This window comes from Nycticebus coucang, chromosome 2 (assembly GCF_027406575.1).
Source record: "Nycticebus coucang isolate mNycCou1 chromosome 2, mNycCou1.pri, whole genome shotgun sequence".
Classification (NCBI taxonomy): Eukaryota; Metazoa; Chordata; class Mammalia; order Primates; family Lorisidae; genus Nycticebus; species Nycticebus coucang.
In genome coordinates, this window is record NC_069781.1 from 70,017,637 (window position 1) to 70,035,012 (window position 17,376).

The 17,376-nt window shown below is 36.5% G+C and overlaps 1 protein-coding gene across 29 annotated transcripts in view; it reads left to right on the forward strand.

Moving 5' to 3' along the window:
- Positions 1-17,376, forward strand: part of PTPRD (protein tyrosine phosphatase receptor type D) — a 2,247,062-nt gene that overhangs the window by 1,933,895 nt on the left and 295,791 nt on the right. For all 29 annotated transcript variants that reach the window (XM_053572732.1, XM_053572883.1, XM_053572736.1 and 26 more), the window contains 2 exons: positions 4,279-4,424; positions 7,962-8,103. In XM_053572732.1, coding sequence (XP_053428707.1) covers positions 4,279-4,424; positions 7,962-8,103 — 288 coding nt within the window. The remainder of the gene's footprint in view (positions 1-4,278; positions 4,425-7,961; positions 8,104-17,376) is intronic.

The following is a 17,376-nucleotide window of genomic DNA, read 5'->3' on the forward strand; positions in this document are numbered from 1 at the left end:
TCCTCTAAATTTAATAGCCATAGAACACATTGAGCTTATCCCCTTGTCTTCAGACACCCTAGCAACTTGGAACATGATATGATCAAAATATGTCAACCAGGACACACAAGGTACCGTGCATTGGTTATACTTTAAGAAACAATCTAACTTCTTAAAAGCAAAAATCAATCTGCAGCCTGTGGCTTCTCTTGAGCTGAGTAGAAAATAATAATCTACTAACTTCCTGGAGCTACTGTCTGCTCAGTGAGAGAGCATCCTGGGAATGCACAGTCTTTGAAAACAGCAAGCGCGCCTGGCAGCACATTCTAGAATGTCAGCCATGCCTCCATCTGACGTGTATGCATGTGTGGCTTTCTATTTCGAAAATAAACTTTCTGGGTTGAATAGTAATTTGACCTCTGCAGCTTTTGGCATTAATCTAATAAAAGATCATACTCCTCACTTGTCAAAACCAGCTTGTGCAGAGGTGTATGTTGCAAAGTGCAGTGTTGGCAGCTTCAGGTGGATAGCAGTGGCAGTTAGCCCTCATAAAGGAAGGATGCCTCTCTAGACACTGGTGAGTGGAAGGCTCTAGAGCTTTTCTCCCCATCTTTGGTCTCTTGCTGCTTCCTTTTTTCTTAGACCAGCGGTTCTCAACCTGTGGGTTGCGACCCATAGGAACTGTATTAAAGGGTCGCGGCATTAGGAAGGTTGAGAACCGCTGTCTGAGCCCATATGTAATATGGGTGGTTATATCTCATGAAATGAGGATGGGGATTTTCATTATTCAGATCAGAGGCTGTTCTATATTGTGAGTTTTTAGTAGGCATCTTTGTTTTATGCTTTAATTCTCTTCCCTTTCTTCCCATTTTCAGAGCAGGACTTATATCTGGGCAGTGTCTGTAACAAAAGGCAGAGGATTCATCTGATTCCTTTTATTAAGCTGAGATACAGTGAAGGGGAAGTGGGTGCCTATGTATTGTTATACCCCTCTGAGAATAAAGATTTTCACTTGAGCGTTTGTTGGAGTTATTCAATTTAATCTTTTCTCTATATTATATCTTTCCTTTGGCTGGCTGCCTCGCCTTGACAGCATCAGTCTGAGAATTTGACCAGCAAAGATGATGATTTATGCAACTCACATGCTTACTGAAAGGATTTTATTATATTATCTAGAATCTTACATTGCATCATAGAATAATGACATTTATCCTTTCTGTGGTTTGGATCTTACAGGCAAATGTAAGAAAATTGGTATCAGATCCTATAAGAAAGTCATGATTTTCTTGTCTATGAAGGCCAATGTCTTTCAGTAGGTTAATTCCATTACTTGACTTGATTTTCAGAAATAAAATCCTACTGTAGCATCCAGTGGTCATGTCTTTGGCACCTTCTTACACTTGTCAATATTAGCATGAAAACGTCAACATATGACCAGAAAATCAATGAGAAACAGGCCTGGAAAACATGGGACTGATACACCTTTTCTCCAAGAATACAGGAATTTATCTGCTCTGCTTTTTATTTAGAAATAAGATTTTGGGCGGCACCTGTGGCTCAAAGGAGTAGGGTGCTGGCCCCATAAGCTGGAGGTGGCGGGTTCTAACCTAGCCCTGGCTAAAAACTGCAAAAAAAAAAAAAAAATAGAAATAAGATTTCTATGGTTAATATTAATTTGACTTAGTGTCCTTACGCATGAGTTTTTTCCAGAAATGCTAACCTAGGCCCTTACATGGCAGTGGGATGTAAACAGCACTTGTCCAAGCAGCCATTGATTATTTGCAGATTGTCAAAATCTTCACCTTCACCTTGTTGTTTGAGATGAGAATGGGATGCTCTCTCTTAAAAAAAGTTAATCTCTATTCAGGAAAAGTGGTATCCTACCTCTAGTTATATTTAATTTCTGCTTAACACACACTCAGTTTATATAACAGCTCTTTCCTCCCTCCAAATATTCATGCAAGTTTCAAAACAGAACTTCAGTGGAAAACTGGGTTGTTACAATGGATTTTTACTGAGCATTAATAACTGTTGCATTATGGAAAATGAAAGAAATTTACCTAAAAAGGACAGTATTGTACCGTTAAATAGAACAGTGCAGTGCATTTTGTTTTTTCCCAGGAAAATTTTCTAGAAATTTTAATTGCATAATTATAACTTCTATATTAGATGATGATCAGCAAGTAGTTATTATCAATTTGCATTGTTTGAAATGTCCAAGAGAGAACTATAAACCTTGTAATATTTTTGTTTGTTTGATTGCTTTCAGAAAAGTGACATCAATATGGAGTTCTTTTTTTATTCCTTTTACTGTTAGTCAATTTCCAATTATTTTAAGTACTTCTCACAGCTTCTGATAATCATCTAGGTTGTTCATGGGCCCGGAGGTGCTAGGGAAGGTGATATCTAGCAAGGTTGTAGGAATATGCTTCCTTTCCTAATATTTCTGAACATAAACAGGACCCTGTGTTCCCACCAGTTCCACCAAGTTGCATTTGCTGATGAGGTGGAAAATCATTCCCTAGGACCAATCATTCCCTATGCCTTTCCTAAACTTCTCTTCTTATGGAATTAACATATTAAGATAGAAAACCTTAAAAGTAGAAGGGATTTCTACAAAGTAATTTATTTCATATCTCATTTTTTAAAGTTAAGGAATGACGAAGTTAGAAGATGTATTTTTTTCCTCCAAGATGATTACATATATATGATACATATATATATGGAACATATTTACTGATACGTAAAATGGTGGAACTGAGATGGGAATTCAGCTTCTTTGACTCCTAAAAAAACAAAACTGAGAGTCAGAACCCATTACCACCCCCTCAGGAGAGCCACCTGGGAAACATGAATAACAGCAGAGAAAATAGTGGTGTTGAGCAAACAAGGACAGGCTTTGTCATTACTTTCTCCTTTCTTAGAATCTAATGACTGTTTTCAAAATCGATTTTTAGCTTTGATTACCTAAAACCATTTTTCAATGACTGAAATTAAACAACAGTAAGAGTGAATAGAAAATCTGTAACAAGGATCAGAAAATGGGAGATAAAATGGAAAGGTACAATGTTTGGGGGTTTTACGAATTTCTAACTATAACATAATGGTAAAAATTTAAGGATATAAGAAAGATGTCAAGTAGCAGGAAAAATAATTGAAATACCAACATTAGTGTTTAGTTTACCAATTCTGTGTGTGTGTGTGTGTACATGTGCTTTTTCCTTTATCTGCTATTCCTAGGTTATAATTCTGTATTATACTTTGGTGGGATCTCATCAAATCCTAGGTATTTCTCATGTCATATGATAAAACTTCATGACATTTACTACTTCTAAAATGTTCCATTATTCTGTCGTGGTTTATTTCACTATCAACTTCTATATTATTTATCATTTAGGCTATCTACAGTTTTTTTCTGAACAAATGATATGGTGAACATCTTTGTGAAAAATATTCATCTACATTTTATATTGTTTTGTGTGCTGTATTTATAGATCATGAAATACAAGATGGAAAATAAGTTTTGAAGGAGAGAGGAGGGAATATTAGGCATATTAAAAGGAGATGGAGGACATTTAAAAAACACCCAACTTCCATCTTTGTAGCCTTATTGATCTTTAAACTGCATCTTTCTTTAAAGAAAGACTTATCTTGCTATGACTCTGGAGGCTTCTACCATCATCTTCTCTTATGCAAAGTGTGGCATTCAGTTTCAAGTAAGGCAGCCCCAAATTATCTGGGTTAGAAAGTCACTTTATCGTTTTCCCCTATTTCTATTTCTCTCCAGACTTTCTAATTCAGGTCTATATTTCTTGTCTCTTTAAAATTTCCTAGCATTGCTCTTAAATGTCACTAATTTTAATAACTCAGCAGTGGCAGTGCTGCTTCCTGGCAGTGTCCTGATAGTGGCATCAAAGCAAAGAGCTAAAATTTTACTCACTTTGATTGATGAGCTCATTTTGTTACAGAGGACAAATTGGATTTTTTTATGCTGGTAATAAAAATTAATGTGTGATGTTGCTTTTCGGATGTTATTGGATCTCTACCTTAATACAGATTTTAGCAATAAAAGCCCTAACAGTTAACTTGACCAGAAAATTACTTCCTTCCCCTTTAAACTACCCCCCAAAATAAAAGTTGCCTTTCTCGTTTTGTAATCCTAGTACTTTTTTTATGTACACGTGTATTTATTGGTGGGAACGGGGTTGAGGATGGAGGATAGAGCAGGGAAGTAAGGAGATAGTCTGTATTTTAAGTTTCCATTTAATTATGATTTTTTTTTTTTTTTTTTAATTTCAGCACCTCCAAGGTTTACACGAACTCCCGTTGATCAGACAGGGGTTTCTGGTGGAGTTGCCTCTTTCATTTGCCAAGCGACGGGAGACCCAAGACCTAAAATTGTCTGGAACAAAAAAGGAAAGAAAGTCAGCAATCAGAGATTTGAGGTATTAGGTCCATTGTTCTGTTTCTCTGGGGGAAGAATGCACCTGCTTTGCCTTTGGTTCGCATGTTACTTGCTTGTTCTACTCTGATAGAAGATGTCAGAATCACTGAAATAGGACATTCTTTATTTGCAAGTGATGGAAAACTTCAAATGGCTTTTTAAAAAAGGAAAGTTAGGGGTTCAAGTGCTTGTGCCAGGGCTCAGTGTCCCTAGTACCCATCTGCCAACTTCGTCCGCAGGCTGTTTTCCCTTAGGGATACAAGATGGAGCCTCACATTCTCACAGGAAGGACCAACTCTGGAGGATGTGTGAACACTTGTCTCTCCCAGAAGCTTCCTGTCCCACTGGCTCTAATTAAGTTACATGTTTATCCTGGAGCAGATCTGTGCAGACAGGTGGATGGTATAGATTAATTAATTGAAAGCAATCAGAGTCCACCACTGTGCTGGGAAGGGAGCTGAGCTTAACAGTGTTTCTCAACCTTCCCAATGCCATGGCCCTTTAATACAGTTCTTGTGGGTCACGACCCACAGGTTGAGAGCTGCTGCCTTAAAATGAGAGAGAACAGGGTTTTCCTATAGGAAATTCAAATACCTCAATAAGAAGAAGGGGAATAGATGCTGAGTGTAAATGAAGTTGTCCACCACACCTTGCACCTGTGTTTTACAAGTGGTGTGAACTCAAATGAGAAATTTGCCCCAGTATCTTAGGGTGAAGTACTACGGTACTCTGAAAGAAACACACCCAAAAGGTTGGTATTGCAGATAGACATATGGGGGAAATTGATTTTCTTTATTCAGGAAAGCTCAGAGCATTGAGTATGGTGAAATGTAAATCAGAGATTCTTTTTTGAGTGTTTGTGAGGAGCCCTGTGGTTTAGAAATTTGCTCATTCTCCAGTAAAAGAAATAGCAATAAGCCACAGAGAGAAGGTGTGGGAGAAGCAGACAGTATCACGCATGTAAGTCACAGCATGAGGAGAACAGCTTGACTTGAGGGCATCAAAACTCCTAAAGTGCCCCAAATTATAAAACTCACTTCATTTTTACCTGAACTTCTAATCTACTTGTTGGTGAATTCACAATTTCGCAGATTAAAGGCCATTTCTGGTTAAAAGAATTATAGCACGTACAAAATTCAGAACCGTTTAATTGTACTTATTTTCAGAGGATTGTACAGGGTGACGTAGGGTTCAAAGGGTGAAATTTGAAATATGGACTATAGCTTACAAATCATAAATGTGAAATTGTGTTTGTTTGAAAATCAAGAAAGAAACATTATTGAAGTATAAAAATAATACCTTTATCTTTTAGAAATGTTTCCTATTTCATGTAGAAAACAATGTATACGAAGTATGTGCAGCTTTGGTGTACTTTCTTTTTGTTTACATTTAAATGAAGGTAATTTTCAAGAGAGGAGTTTGCTAGGGACAGTTGCTTCTTGACAAAATCTTTAACAAAGACTAAATTATGATAGTAAATATCTGACAGCATGGTCTCTGCTCAGCGTGTAATTCCTGGTGAGAATCATATAAACACATCCAGGGAAAATTAATTATTTTTACACAAAGTACCTTCATCAAATGGTGTCGAATTTTGGGATGAAGATTTTTGCTATCTAATAACAGCCTATACAGCTTGTGATTTCACTGGTCTATAAGACCCACTAGAGCAATAGATGAGATTGTTTTGCTGTTTTTCCATCTCAAGTGCCAAACATGGTATCTGGGCTATAATCGGCATGTGATTCATATGGACATTGAATAAGATGTTCAAACTACAAATTATAACACTAGTTTGAAATAAGTATTATATTGTTTTGTTTTGTTTTTTTTTGTATGAAAATAGGCCTAAATCTAGAAGTAGTCCAGAAATTTAAATGTATTAGGACATTTAACAATAAATTAATAAAAGTTTAAGTTGGTATTAAAGACATTGAAACCTTTCTCTATAGGGCCGGGCTCTCATGCTTGTAATCCCAGCCCTTGGGAGGCTGAGGAGGGTGGACTGCCTGAGCTCACAGGTTCAAGGCCAGCCTGAGCCAGAGCGAGACCCAGGTCTCTAAAAATAGCTGGGCATTGTGGAGGGTGCCTGTGGTCCCAGCAACTTGGAAGGTTGAGGCAAGAGAACCGCGTAAGCCCAGGAGTTTGAGGGTGCTGTGAGTTATGACACCACAGAACTCTAGCAAGGGTGACAAAATGAGACTCTGTCTCAAAAAACAAACAAACAAAAAACCTTTCTCTACATTAAAACAGGAGAAACCCATAAATAATATTTTTCTTTAAAAAATGGAGCATAATGCACAGAAATCCCAATAATTATCTAACTTTGATATTATAAAATGCATAGTAGAGTCATTTTAAAATATGTACTAAATAGGATCAAAAGTAAAATGTGGTGCATTAAGAAATGGGACATTTTGGATTTCTTCATAAATTTTGAACAGAAACAGAATGCAAAAAGGACTAAAAGTGAATATATTTTTAAAATATGTAATCTCCTTCATCTACATGTTAACACCATACCCACAAAATAAGGGATTTAGCATTCTATAAATATATTTATAAGGCATCCTCAATTTATTCACAATTTAGGCACATGGACATATTATTCACAGGGAAATGCAAGGAAAAAAGTACATTATCTCAGTGACCTGAGGAAGTGTAGGATAGTTATAGAAAGGACGGTAGAGGGCTACACAGCTTTGGATACGTATTAATAAGTATCATCATGATTATCATCTTTTTTTTTCTTTTTTCAAAGTAGTACTTAAATTAGCTGACAAGTGCCTAAGAGTATTAGTAGTGCTAAACTGTTTTAGAGACGAGTTCATAATGATAGTGAATTCAGGTTTAGTGTTTAGGACATTAATTTTCTGCCTGGTGAAGCAAGCCTCCACTTTATAGCAAGAATGCTCTAAAAATGCAGCAAATGTTAAGCTAGAACAAATACTGGAATGATTTATGACAAAATTAATGCACGCCATCAGGCTCTTGGGTTGTGAAAGCATCTCATTGGCTGCCTAAGTACTAGATTTTTGCAATCTCTCTTCATGGTTTGCTCATCTGTCCTGTTCAGGATGAGACACTTGCAGCCAGGAGAACTATCTGTGGTGGCACATATTAATTCTTCACCTCATAGTCCAATTATTGAATGGACCCACTTGTGCATGTATACTGTCAGAGAAAGGATAATTTGAGAAGGTTATCCATCATGCTACAAGTCTCTTGAGAAATTAATGGGGTCAAATTGCCTTAGATGTACTTCCTAGAATATTTTTGAGTAGAGCCCGTGTGGTTTTTGGTAGAAGGTAGAAATCTACATTTTTGCATATGTGGTTTCATGTCTTTCTCTTTGTTCAATAGATCGTTCATTAAATGAGACCAACTATTCTGTTCCATCACTGTATTGAAAATCAGTTTTAGAATGATTCTGAGCTTATTCTGAGCCTCATGACTGATTCACCCCTGCATTCAGGAGTTTAGTTGAGAGGCAGACGATTGTAACAACACCTGTGACAGCTATCGTTTCCTCTAATAGGTAATAGAGTTTGACGATGGATCTGGATCAGTTCTCAGAATACAACCTCTAAGGACTCCGCGGGATGAGGCCATTTATGAATGTGTAGCCTCAAATGTTGTGGGAGAAATAAGTGTATCCACCAGACTCACAGTTTTACGTGGTAAGTGCTCAAGTGGAAGGCTGTGTGTGTGTCACTGTCACAATTCTGTATCTTTGGTGTTGTTCTGTAGGGCTACTAAAAAGGGTAGCATTGTCCTGATGCTTAAATGGGAAAGAAAATTATATGTTTAATTAGGTAGTGGCCAGCCTCTCTTTTTATGGGTCTTGAAGAAATGCTAATCAGGAAAAGAAAAGAAAAGCCAAAAGACACCTTGATTTCAAATGCCGGATACTGTTTTGTTTTTTAGTAGAGAACCTAGAAAGAGAACAGCGGATGCTATTCTTTTGTATTTGTGCCTGGATTTTTCATGCCTTGTTCTGCAGCTATGCTTTACAAACTACCAAAGCTGACACTGAGGTTTGCAAAATTAAAGGAACATCCTCAACCTAAAGATGAGCTTCTCTTAAGCAGTCGGGCTGAGCCAAGAATAAGAAGGCATCTTTCTTATTTATGTCAAGAACTGTTTCAGTCTTCTGTCTTTCCTGAACCAACATTGATGCAAGTGAAATGGAAGAATGAATCCTTTTCTGTGTCTCCGACTATGTTCCTTATACAATTTGGCAAAGCATAGGATGACTTGCCAAGTCTCCAGGACAGTGTGTTCACTTTCTAGACTTCGTTTATAATGACAGTGCTAGAGAATAAAGGCCACTGATTACTACTCTGTTGTACACCTCAAATTCAGTCTTCTAGCTGCCAAATTGCCTGATTTGGCAGCTAGAAGTTGATGTTTCCAGATTAACACTTCTTTGCCTTTATCTCTTTCTCCCTCAAACACTTTGTTTGTTTTGTTCTGTTTTGCTTTTCTTTGAGCTTCCTTGCACTCTGTTCCAGAATTTAGGAGAAAAGAGGAAGAGGAATTGGAGAAAGGGTATCAGAATTCCAGGGGAATTTATGTGGATTAAGAAAATTTATTGTCTATTTGTTTTCCCAGGGAGGGATGTAGTTATTTTGTTTCCTTTACAAAATCAAAAGTATTTTCCTTTCAAATCTATTTGGTGCCACAACTTGATCTTTCCTAAGAAGCTATACCCTATTGATATTTTCAACAAGCTGCTTATTTGAAGGTGGACAGTAATTAGTGATGGAGGTCAAATTTACTTGGCAGAGTTGACATTTAAGAAAACACACACAAAAAATATCTTAGAAGTAAAATTAATTAGTTAATACAAGAAGCTGAGGTTACTTACATATACATCCTTAAATATGTTTCAAATAATATGAACACCTTACTAAGTTGCAAGGAAAATATTGATGATTTGATATATAGGATTTTCTAAAAGTTACCCCTGAAGTCACCATATTACAGGGAAAATAAGAAATTGGAGCTAAATTTACCTTTATTTACAAAACATTTATTATAAAATATTTTTAAAATATTGCATTTTGGCCACCTCTTTGTAAAATTTTATAATGAATGCTTTGTAAATAAAGATACATTTAGCTGCATTATTCCATTTTTCCATATATATGGCAATTTTATGGGCGACTTTTGGGACAGCTTGTATATCTTTTAAATATATATAACAGAATACTTCTTAAAAACAGACAAGTTGGATTTGAACTGTATTTCTAGCATTTATGACAAGCTAAGTTGATACAGGAAGTTTCCTATCCCTTGATTAGTACGTAGAAATGTTGACAAAATATCTGGAAATAAAATTGAATGTATAGTTAGGTTTACAAACAAGAAAGAAAACATTTCTAGGTGCTAAAAACAAAAAGGAGTCCCTAGAGAAAAGACAATTGCAATCGTGTGATCTAAGATAATGACCAAAATGGCCACATGCTTTAGGGCTAGAGTTTTAACACGTCGACAGGATGAGACCCGTGAAATAAGATGGGAGGAAGAATAACTAAATCAGCTTTCTGTGAATAGACGAGACTCCTGGCACTTACTATACAATACAGAGAACTCAGAAGCTGGTGAGAAATAGTGAAATCCCACAGGGCGTTGGATAGGCAGCTACGAAGGCATTCACCCCACGGAGATATCCCCACGATCTAGGACACATGACCCTAGAGAGGGTCATTCATATCCAGATGGGCTCATAGGCACCAATTCCAAAGCGTCCAACCCATGAGGGACAGTGGCCCAAACACTGAGAGTAGAAATGATAGTTTGTAAATTACAGATAACTGAACTGTGTAAATGGGTTTTGAAATAATTGTATTTAAGATATTCAAGAAGGGAAGGACTGAAATCTGTCTAGTAAGGACAAGACATATAGGAGAAAAAAGAGGAGGGAGGAGTTAGAAGTCAGATTTTAGAACTGGAAGTAATCTTAGAGATGGGGTTTATACATGCTATCACATGTATTACAGAAGGTATGCATGTGTGCGAATATATATACATATATTCATAAAAATTAAAAGGTCCGAAAAATCTAGTCATTTTTCTTTTATTCATATCTCAAGCAAAATCTGACTCCTTCCTTGATCTTTCAAAATTTTAATCTCCATTATTCACCTAGGTTAGAACCAAAGTTACCCTGTAGAAAGTGCATTATGTAAAATTTATTGGACACTTTTTGAGTTTTTCAACTTCTAGTTCCTTAAAAAGAAATAATGGCCGGCAGGAGCTTGACTTCATGCATTTGAGGAAGACATTAATGCAAATTTAGAGGAAAATATCCCTTTACTTAGAAAATTACATGGATTAATGTTTTCTGCCTCCCAGCTGGCTGGAATTCCACCATCTCATCTTTTTTTACACAGCTAGTCTCCACATTAAAAAATGAATTCAGAAATTTTAATATGATTTTGACTTTCTCTATGGCTGTCATATGTAAGTAAATTTGTATGAAAATTTATGATTCAAGTAAAGTACTTGACCCTTCTAATTTTAGTAAAGACTACATTTTCTAGACTATTCTAGACTAGAAATTATAGTAAAGACTATATTTTCCAATTATAGTAAAAACTATATTTTTGCTTTTTTGGAAATGTTTCATGAGAGACGCTCAAAGGTATTTGAACAGAGGGAAAGCAGTGTGAACCTAATCTTATAATAGAATATTTTAATACATCCTTGGAAGATGAAATGACTAGAGACAGGAATTACCTTTATTTCCTAGAATTACCTCTTTGTTTAAAAATTCTAAATATTTGCACTTCTATTAAAAGTAATCTTTCCAAGACATTTCAGTGGTAAACTGACATTCCTAGACTTTGAACACCTTTAACAGTCAAATAAATGAGTGCAAAGCCATTTATACCATTGTTGATGAGCTTTGTGTGCATTTTAAGTTCGTTTTCTTCTGTGAATCATGTTGGCAGATGCTCAAGCACTCTGTCATGCGTGCACGATGGAGACCACGTCGCACTTCCCATCCACTGCTCCTCATCACATGCCCATTTTGTCTACATGAGTCTTTACTCTTTCCCCACTTTACTGTCAAATGCCATAAACGTGCCAACTGTCATCATGGGTTTTGTCTAAGTGACCTGGATGGAGGTCTTTCATTTATGTCATACAAGGTACTGAATAAACTTATTAATTGCAGATTCAAACAACTGACCTTTGTGGTTAATGAAAAATACATTGAAATATTACTGACCACCCATGTGCCTTGATGGGGGCATTTCAGGACATAACTGTCCCTTAGTTATTTGTTTCAGGTTAGCCTGGCTCTCAAAACTGTTTCCATTAGGAAGAATAACTCTAAGCTCAGGCTGAATGTGGCCTGAAATATTTGGACAATTAACCATCAATGTTGTAGAGTGTGGTTGGTGAAAAAAGAAGTGGGAGAAGAGAGGATTGAATGTGGTCGTTTACGTCCTCAAGGTCATTTTCGTTTTTTAGTTGCCTTGACTGTGGAAACACAAGCAAAGAAACACTGGTCTCCTGGTTATAGAGAACTTTAGGAGGCTGAGCCTACCCATTATGCACATGTTTTCTCTCCCAAGCAGAACTTTAAGTAAGGCCTCAGAACTCCCTGAGAGGTTGTTAAGGGCTGAGCCTTAACTAATTGTGGGATGGTGCTAAGGCAATGGATGAGCTATTAGTCTTTCGGGGAGGCATAGGCATAGAAACCAAGAAGGTGTTCTAAGAAGAAGGATTATCAGTCAAATGAAATTGTTTAGATATGTATCTTTGTTTTATTGGCCCCAATTTTTCACTTACAAAAAATATTAACAGGAAACCATGTAATACAAATGTATGTAATAATAACTGGGGGTGACAATGTTCTTTTTGATACATGTTATCAGCCACTGGAAGGGAAAATGAGATATCACATCATAGGCTTTTCCTTCTAGTAAGTCTAGAAGCAACTGTCACTTTGGACCAAGAGGAAAAATATCAAGAGTCCTTTCTTCTTGCTCATATAGTCTCCCTTCTCTAAAATAAAGTTCTGAAAAAAATTAATGAACTTTGTCTCCAAGTTTATGACAGAATATCATATTTCTTGATCTTAGATATTTTTAAAGGATAATAATCAGAAAATGTATATTTTGTTGTTATCCCAAACAGCATGGAATAGGTCATTTTTTAAAGCTTAATGGATAATATTTAGAAACCTGCCCATTTCCAAATAGTGCCCCTCTGAATACCACCATCACTACCACACCAAAGCAGAATGTTATATATAACATTGCTGCTTTTCTTTATTTCTAGCTTCTTCATAGAACACATACAAAGCATAAGTATTATTCTAAAGTGTTAGCTGACCAGATCTGAGGAATTTAGTTATCTAGTTTAACAAACATATTTTATCCAATGATACTTATATATTAGTATTTGGTTTACATTATTATTATTATTATTATTATTTTTTTTTTTTTTTGCAGTTTTTGGCTGGGGCTGAGTTTGAACCTGCCACCTCCAGTTTATGGGGCCGGCACCCTACCCTTTTGAGCCACAGGCACTGCCCATGGTCTACATTACTAATACATCCTTTGTGAATGAGTTTTATCACCATGACATAAGCTGTTATATGAAGCACCCGATTCTAGGTCTTGGATAATTTGAATTCTAGTTTTGGCTTTGTCAAAATAGCTGTGACATCTTGAGCAAATCTTTTAACTTTCCTGTTTTGTTTTATTTTTTTCTCTTTCTTTATTGCTTCCTGTGCACAGGGAAGGCCTTGGGTTGGTGATCAGATCAGTCAGATCACTTCTCTCTAGCTTTCTTTGATTCACTGACATGCCTATTTCAGCAAGTCAGTCCTTGCAAGATGAAAAAAAAAAAAAAAGAAAGAAAAGCTCCCTGAAGGTGACTGTTACTGAGATAGTAAAACACTCAGTGAGCAGTTGGACGAGTCAGAGAAGGCACTGCGATGGGAAATAGAGAGAAATGTTTGCATAATATGTCTGTTTCAAAAAATGTAAGCCGTTATAGCAGTTGTTAAAACACACACACACACAGACACAGACACACACACACACACACACACAACTTTTACAGTCTTTCAGGGAGAAGGCAGTCAGCTCTCTCTGCTATTGTGCAGCAATACCCTGTGATCAGAATTAGCATGTTCATTACAGTCTCATTTTATTAATGCCTCTTTTTGAAGATGAACACAGTTGTCCCCGCTGTGAAAATGGTACTTTGCCGGTTATATTATAAAGTGGTCTTGGCTGGGGATCTGGGCTGGGAACATTAAAGAACAAAGCACAGCTGCTTGACTGTCACACAAAAGGAATTTTACGAAAGACTGAAACAAAAGGAAGGGTGGCCGGCACAGAACCAACTTGCTGGCAATGATGGTGCTGAGTGAAGATTACTAAAAAGGCTTATAAAATAGTTGAGTACTTGGAATAAATTGATACCATCAGTATCAAGCCTTCCTGGGTATTTCATTTCCATGCTGGAAAAAGGGGATGATGGGCAGAGCCACTTTAAATAAACAGAAACTTCTGACTCTCAATAGTGTAATCTTTAGAATTTAAAAATACCTATTCTTTATGTACACATATCAATCTTGGCAAGGCAACAGCCCACGTGGACAGTTCAAGGGAGACTCTGATAAGGAGAGACATTAAAAATGATAATAGTGGGAGGAGGTATCCACGTGAGTGGGGACACTTTACGTGTCCTTTTGATCTTCCTTCTAAGGGTCATCATATGTGGTGCCTGCTCCATGCTTAGAGCCGTTATCACTTGTGTTTTTCCAAACTCAGATCGTAACTTCTGAGGGCTGGGAGCAAATGAGTGCACTTGTAAACCATCACATTTAAGTAAAGACAATTTTCTTCTTTTGACTTTATCTTTAAATATTACTTTTAATAAGTTTGAAATGAGTGTAAAGTCATCTGGGTGTTTGCTGCTGATTGACTTGTTCATGGAACCACAGAAATGTTGAGCTAGAGAGAATCTCATGTTTACCCAACCTAATCCCTCATTTTTGATGTAAGGAACCAAGGTCCAGGGAGTATAAAATGATTTGTTCTTGGTCATACAGCAAGACTTGCTTTGGGTTTTACCAAGTCAGAAATGATCCCCGCTGCAGTCATGGGTGGCCAGGTGTTTTCACCTTTTAGATATTTACTGTTAAAATATAAGCTATTTGCCTGGAGGAATGCTGTTCTCCCAGTTGACAAGTCCATAGACTAGGATGAAAGGAAAGAAAATAATGCTACAGCACCATGGATGTGCAAAGTGAGCAGAAATGCTATCTGAAGGACACCTGGGGGGAGGGAGGAGTTTGCTGGGTGGAGGCAGAGCTAGTGTGAGAGAGAATTAGAGGCAGAGAAGCTTCATCAGCAAAGTTGCATAGGTAAGACATTATCGAATACTGGCTTGTGAGCATGTATAGTGTGTTAGGGTTCTCAGAGAAAGAGGACCAACAGGATGAATACAGATATAGAAAGAAATTTACTATTAAAAGAAAAAAAAAAAAAGGCTCATGTGATCAGGGAGGCTGACCAGTCCCAAGGTCTGTCTCAGTCAGCTGAAGACCTAGAGAGCTGATAGTGTAGTTCTAGTTGAAGGCCAGCATCCTTAAGACCCTGGGAGAGTAGATGCTTCAGTTTGAGTCCAAAGGCAGGTAAAAGCTGATGATGTTCCAGTTCAAAGGTGGTAGTTGGATATAGGAGGAATATTCCCTTTCTTTGGGCAGCATCAGCCTTATTGTTCTTACCGAATCCTTACTCAGCCTTTCTCCTGATTGTATGAGGATCTTTCGGGAGGTCAGTCTGCATTAGCATTGTACAAAATTAAACATCAATCTCATCCCAAAACACTAATAGAGTAACACCAAAATAATGTTTGACCAAATATCTAAGCACTCAATGGCCAATAAAGTTGACACATAAAGTTAAGTATTCAGAGGTAGGTATAAATAATAGTAAGTTAAAATAGAGTGGAAGCAAAATACTAGTGGAAGAAGAAAATTTGATTAGCTAAGATTAAACTCCTTAAGTGAGAAATCATGTGAGTAAGTTAACATAAACCATTAGTGTGTAATTTGAAATTTGCAAAGGAGTTTACTAAATTCTTTACTTTGAACAATATATCAAACAATTCACAGTCATTTATACATAATTGATGTTTATACTTTAAAACTGGATATTTGGTTGGCTTTCACTAATATTCTAGTTTTCAAAGTCAGCTTTATTTTAAGCCACTAAGTCAGATATAATATTAAAAGTTGTACGTTCATAATTTTTTTGAGATTTGAGGCACAGACATGGCAAATGCCTCATCACTAGGATTTAGTTATCAGAGTCCTAATTATTAATTTCCTTAGAAGACCAAGTAACTTATTTTATCTTACTAAAAAGTGACTTTTAAATTAATGCAACATTAAACACAACTATAATGACATAGAGCCTGATATTCATAATATATGCTGTTAAAGATAACAGGAATTTTTTTTTTTTTTAGGAAATTTTTAAGACTATTTTATCTGTCATCATTCTAAATGAGCTATTTTAATTTACATCTCAAACTTTCTATAGCCTTTTTTATCTTACAAGTTTATCTTTGTTTATTAAACTAAATTTGCATTAAATACATATGATTTTCACCTTTCAGCACAGTGGATTTTTTAAAACAGATTTTGATCGTAACTTAAAAACCATTAAGATTTCTCTCACACACCTGATGATGTCTGCGTTCATGTTTAAGATTTGATCATACCTGAATTTTCCCAGAAGCAATTCTGTAGTTTTTAAGAGTATAATACCAAAAGAGCTATTTAGAAGAAAGAAAAATGAAACCTATCATAAGTGAGAACGGCAACTCAGTCTTCACATTTTTCAGATTTTGTTTGCCTTTCTAACTATTGGCATAAACAGTTCTTTTTGTTTGTTTGTGTATTTGTTTAATTGCAACCACCCATCTATTATTCATAAGACAACTATAAAAAAACTAAATAAAGTAGAAAATCCATACTCCCCAAATGTGATGGCTTTTAATAGTTATTAACTATCAATATTTATATATTGTATAATTAAATTAAAAGTTCTGTTGGGGAGGTATATTTGTATATATGCATATTTTGTACATACAGTGTGCACGCGTGGGTGCGTATGATCTGCTGAATTTGCTTCATAGTACTTTCTGCTATGTGACATTTTATTTATTATTTCTGGAATCTTTCTTTTATACCCCACTCCTTTGCATACAAGCATGATTACATTTTTCTATGGTGTAGAAGTGTTCCTAGCATTTACTGGGCACTCAAGACATACTTGTGGAGTGCAACACATATTTGTACCACACATACAGTGTAAGTAAGAGATCATTTGGGCAAGAGTCACTCTCACTTTACATATGACAGACATGACCATTATTTTAGTGGGCACTAACGAAGGAAGAATGTAACTGAGAACTAGAAAAGCAAGGCAGATGGAAAGGGAACTAACTACACAGAGAGAGAATGAACCTGAGGGAATGAAAAGAAATGCTCTGTGCCGAGATAAACATGCGTTTGTAACAGCATGGCCGTTTCCTCCCTGTGTGGGCTTAAACACGTTACTCACGTCTAAATGTCAAATTCCTCATCTCTGCAGTGGGGGATAACCATGGCTCACCTTCAGGGTTGTTCTGAGAAGTTAGTGACATACATATATATGCGTAGATAGCGTGGGGCACTGTGACTCGAAAAAGAAGTTGCTGAAAAATGTTGGTTTCCTTCTCCTTTTCTGATCCCTTTGAAGCTGAACTGTTTGGTTTGGCTCTCTCGTCCCCTGCTGAATTCCAAGCATCCAGAGCAGTGCTGGGCACAGAGGAATTCAGTAGACTTAAATTGTATGAACATAAAGCTGTGGTGATGGGAAGAGAAGTTAAGAACCCTAGAAAAGAAATGTTCTATGCCTTGTACGACT